The sequence below is a fragment of the Diaphorina citri genome, unplaced genomic scaffold (genome assembly GCF_000475195.1).
Source record: "Diaphorina citri unplaced genomic scaffold, Diaci psyllid genome assembly version 1.1 scaffold2266, whole genome shotgun sequence".
Taxonomy (NCBI): Eukaryota; Metazoa; Arthropoda; class Insecta; order Hemiptera; family Psyllidae; genus Diaphorina; species Diaphorina citri.
This window is the reverse complement of record NW_007379691.1, coordinates 19,074-22,061: the sequence shown is the minus strand read 5'-3', so window position 1 is coordinate 22,061 and position 2,988 is coordinate 19,074. Positions and strand designations below refer to the sequence as shown.

The 2,988-nt window shown below is 36.7% G+C and overlaps 1 protein-coding gene across 1 annotated transcript; it reads left to right on the top strand.

Moving 5' to 3' along the window:
* The first annotated feature begins 6 nt into the window (after positions 1-6).
* Positions 7-1,475, top strand: LOC103518595. Its single transcript, XM_008483670.3, has 2 exons — positions 7-770; positions 987-1,475. The coding sequence occupies exons 1-2, from the start codon at positions 77-79 to the stop codon at positions 1,100-1,102; spliced, it is 810 nt and encodes a 269-aa protein (XP_008481892.1). The 5' UTR covers positions 7-76; the 3' UTR covers positions 1,103-1,475.
* Positions 1,476-2,988: the final 1,513 nt, after the last annotated feature.

Below are 2,988 nucleotides of genomic sequence, written 5' to 3'. Positions count from 1 at the left end.
TAAACGGCATCATAATATTCTACATGAATGCTACATGGCGACGAGGATATCGGATTAATTGAAACTCGAAGAAATCATGGCAGTTTCTCTTCCAAAATTGAAATATGATGATCTATCATCAAAATCCATTCAAGAGTTCCGAAGAAAATTTGGTTACTATCTACAAGCGAATAAACTATCAGCCGAGGTGGAGGAGGTCAAGCTTGCACATCTCAAATCTGCAATAGACTTTGAAACTGATGAATTGATCCAGTCATTCAACTTGGGTAATGAAACCTGTACCTCCATCCTGGACGCGCTCTACAACCACTTCGAACCAAGGAAAAACACTGTCATGAACCAATTCAACTTCTTTCGCTGCCAACAAGAAGAAAATGAAAGTTTTCAGAGTTTCCATGCAAAATTAAAAATGCTTGCAGCCAAATGTGAGTTTGGGGAAGTCACAGATACTCTCATGAAAACAAGGATAATCCTTGGCATTAAAGAGTTGGAGCTACAACAATTCCTATTGAGAAATTCAACTAGTAGTCTGGAAGACATAATGAATCACTGCAAGAACCATGAAGAGGCCCAGATCAATCAAAGTGTATTGAAAGCACAACCTGGGAGTATGCAGGAAGCCGCAGTCTCTAAATTGAAGGCAAGGAGAATTCCCAACCATGTGCATCAACAAGTTGACAAGAAGAGTGCTGAACCATATCAGTGTAGACGCTGTGGGACCAAACATCTACCCAGAAGCTGCCCAGCTTTTGGTAAAAGATGCAAAAAATGTAAGAGAATAGGTCATTTTGATTCACAGTGTAGGTCTAAAAAGTACCACAAACACAAGGTACAGTGTGTCAGTGATGCTTCACTCAGTGAAGATGATTCTGATTACAGCATTGACAGTATTAATAATCCTGTATCTCAAGGTACAACCTCTCGTCAACGTTGGTTACAAAAATGTGTTATTAATAATGTATCCATTTCTTTTAAAATTGACACAGGTGCGGATATAAATATCATTCCTCTTAGCCTCCTGCGGAAGATGGGTATTCATAAGCGCAATTTGAAGCCGTGTAGACTCAGCATCACATCACAGCGTATGGTGGATTCAAAATAACACCAGAGGGTATGACTGATCTTTGTGTAAACACAGGTAAAATATCACATGTTTTGTCTTTTGTAATAGTAAAAGAAACCAGGTACTTGAAAAAAGTAACACCAATTTTAGGTGTCAGTGCTTGTGAGTTACTAAAATTAGTCCAGAGAGTGAATGTAAATCAAGCCTCTATCTGTGATAAAAGTGAATTTATCCAACAGTACCCAGATGTATTTAAGGGTCTTGGAAAATTTCCAGACAAAACCAAGATTAGTCTAAAAGAAAATGCTGAAAGTCCAACTGTGCAACCACCTAGACGTGTGGCACATTCATTGTTACCAAAGCTAAAGAAAACACTTGAGAGTCTAGAAAGTAAGGGAGTAATAAAACCAGTTAGCAATCCAGTCAGTTGGGTGAGTAATCTTGTAATAGTTGAGAAGCCTTCAGGCGACTTACGCCTTTGTCTTGATCCTATTGATCTAAATAGAAATATTAGGATTGAAAAATTTCTCATTCCAACATTGGACGATATCAAAGCTAGGCTAGCAGGGAAGAAAATTTTCTCAGTTGTAGACCTAAAAGATGGGTTCTACCAGGTTGAATTAGATGAAAATTCCCAAAAGCTCTGTACTTTTAATAGCCCTTTTGGCTACTGGACATTCAGTCGTCTTCCTTTTGGAATCTCATCAGCCCCTGAGGTTTTCTCTAGACTCAACACAAAGTACTTTGGTGACATACAAGACGTAACCATCTACTTTGATGACATTCTCATTGCTAGTGGTACAATAGAAGAGCATCTAGATACTTTGAACAAAATATTTCAAAGAGCTCAGAGTTTGAATATAAAATGCAACCTGAAGAAGTTCCAATACATGCTTCCTGAAATAAAATATTTAGGTCTCATATTCAATAAAGACGGAACAAAACCTGATGAAGAAAGAATTCAAGCTTTACAGAATATAAAAATTCCAAAAAATGTGAAGCAACTACAATCAGTATTGGGTATGTTTAATTATCTACGGGACTTTATTCCCAAGATGTCTGAAATAACTGGCCCTCTTAGAACATTACTGAAAAAAGATATACTGTGGCATTGGGGTGAAGCACAAGATAATGCACTAAAGACCCTAATTAAGATTATTAGTCAAGCACCAAGTCTTAGGAATTTTGATCCTAGGTTACCAATATCAATAGAAGGTCTGTTTTTCATTTAGGGATGGGCGATATATATCGATATTTCCGAATATCGATATTTTGGTTTCGATATATTATATCGATATATCGGAAAAAAATGTCAATATCGATATTTTTTACAGCTAAAGTAAATGAACCTTCTAACGTACATAATGGAGCAGTTGCAAATGGGTAAAAATTATAAATAAATGGTCGATTCCTATGTAAAAAGTTGGGAAAAATCCAAATCTGAGGTCAAAACTCCGAAAAAATAACTGTAAAAGGTCGAAAATTCAATTTTTATTTTCCGTTCTACCCTTTAACAAGTAACGGTAATAGGAGCAGCGGGTTCAATAAGATAGAATGTGTACTTTTTGCTCACTCTCGAAATAAACTTTAACTGTACTTCTATAAAATAAATCCTCTTGACTTGAAAGGTTCCAATGTTTATACTTTTAGATTGACCGACGTTGAGAACTAGTAATTTACCCGTCATCGCACACTCAATACATCCTCATCGCCTATGCAAAGACACGTCAAGAAAGACGAGGAGGCGATCGCGCGAACGTATCTATCTCCGTCAGCTATTTATATGCCTTATATCTTTAAATATACACTTTTTTTTACAACGACCTATGCTCTTTTTAATTTGTCACTTTTCTGAGTTTTTTTTTGTGACGCTTTTTAGGCTTGCTGGGGTTCAGACTGCACGGGTGTATAAACTTGAGAAAGTA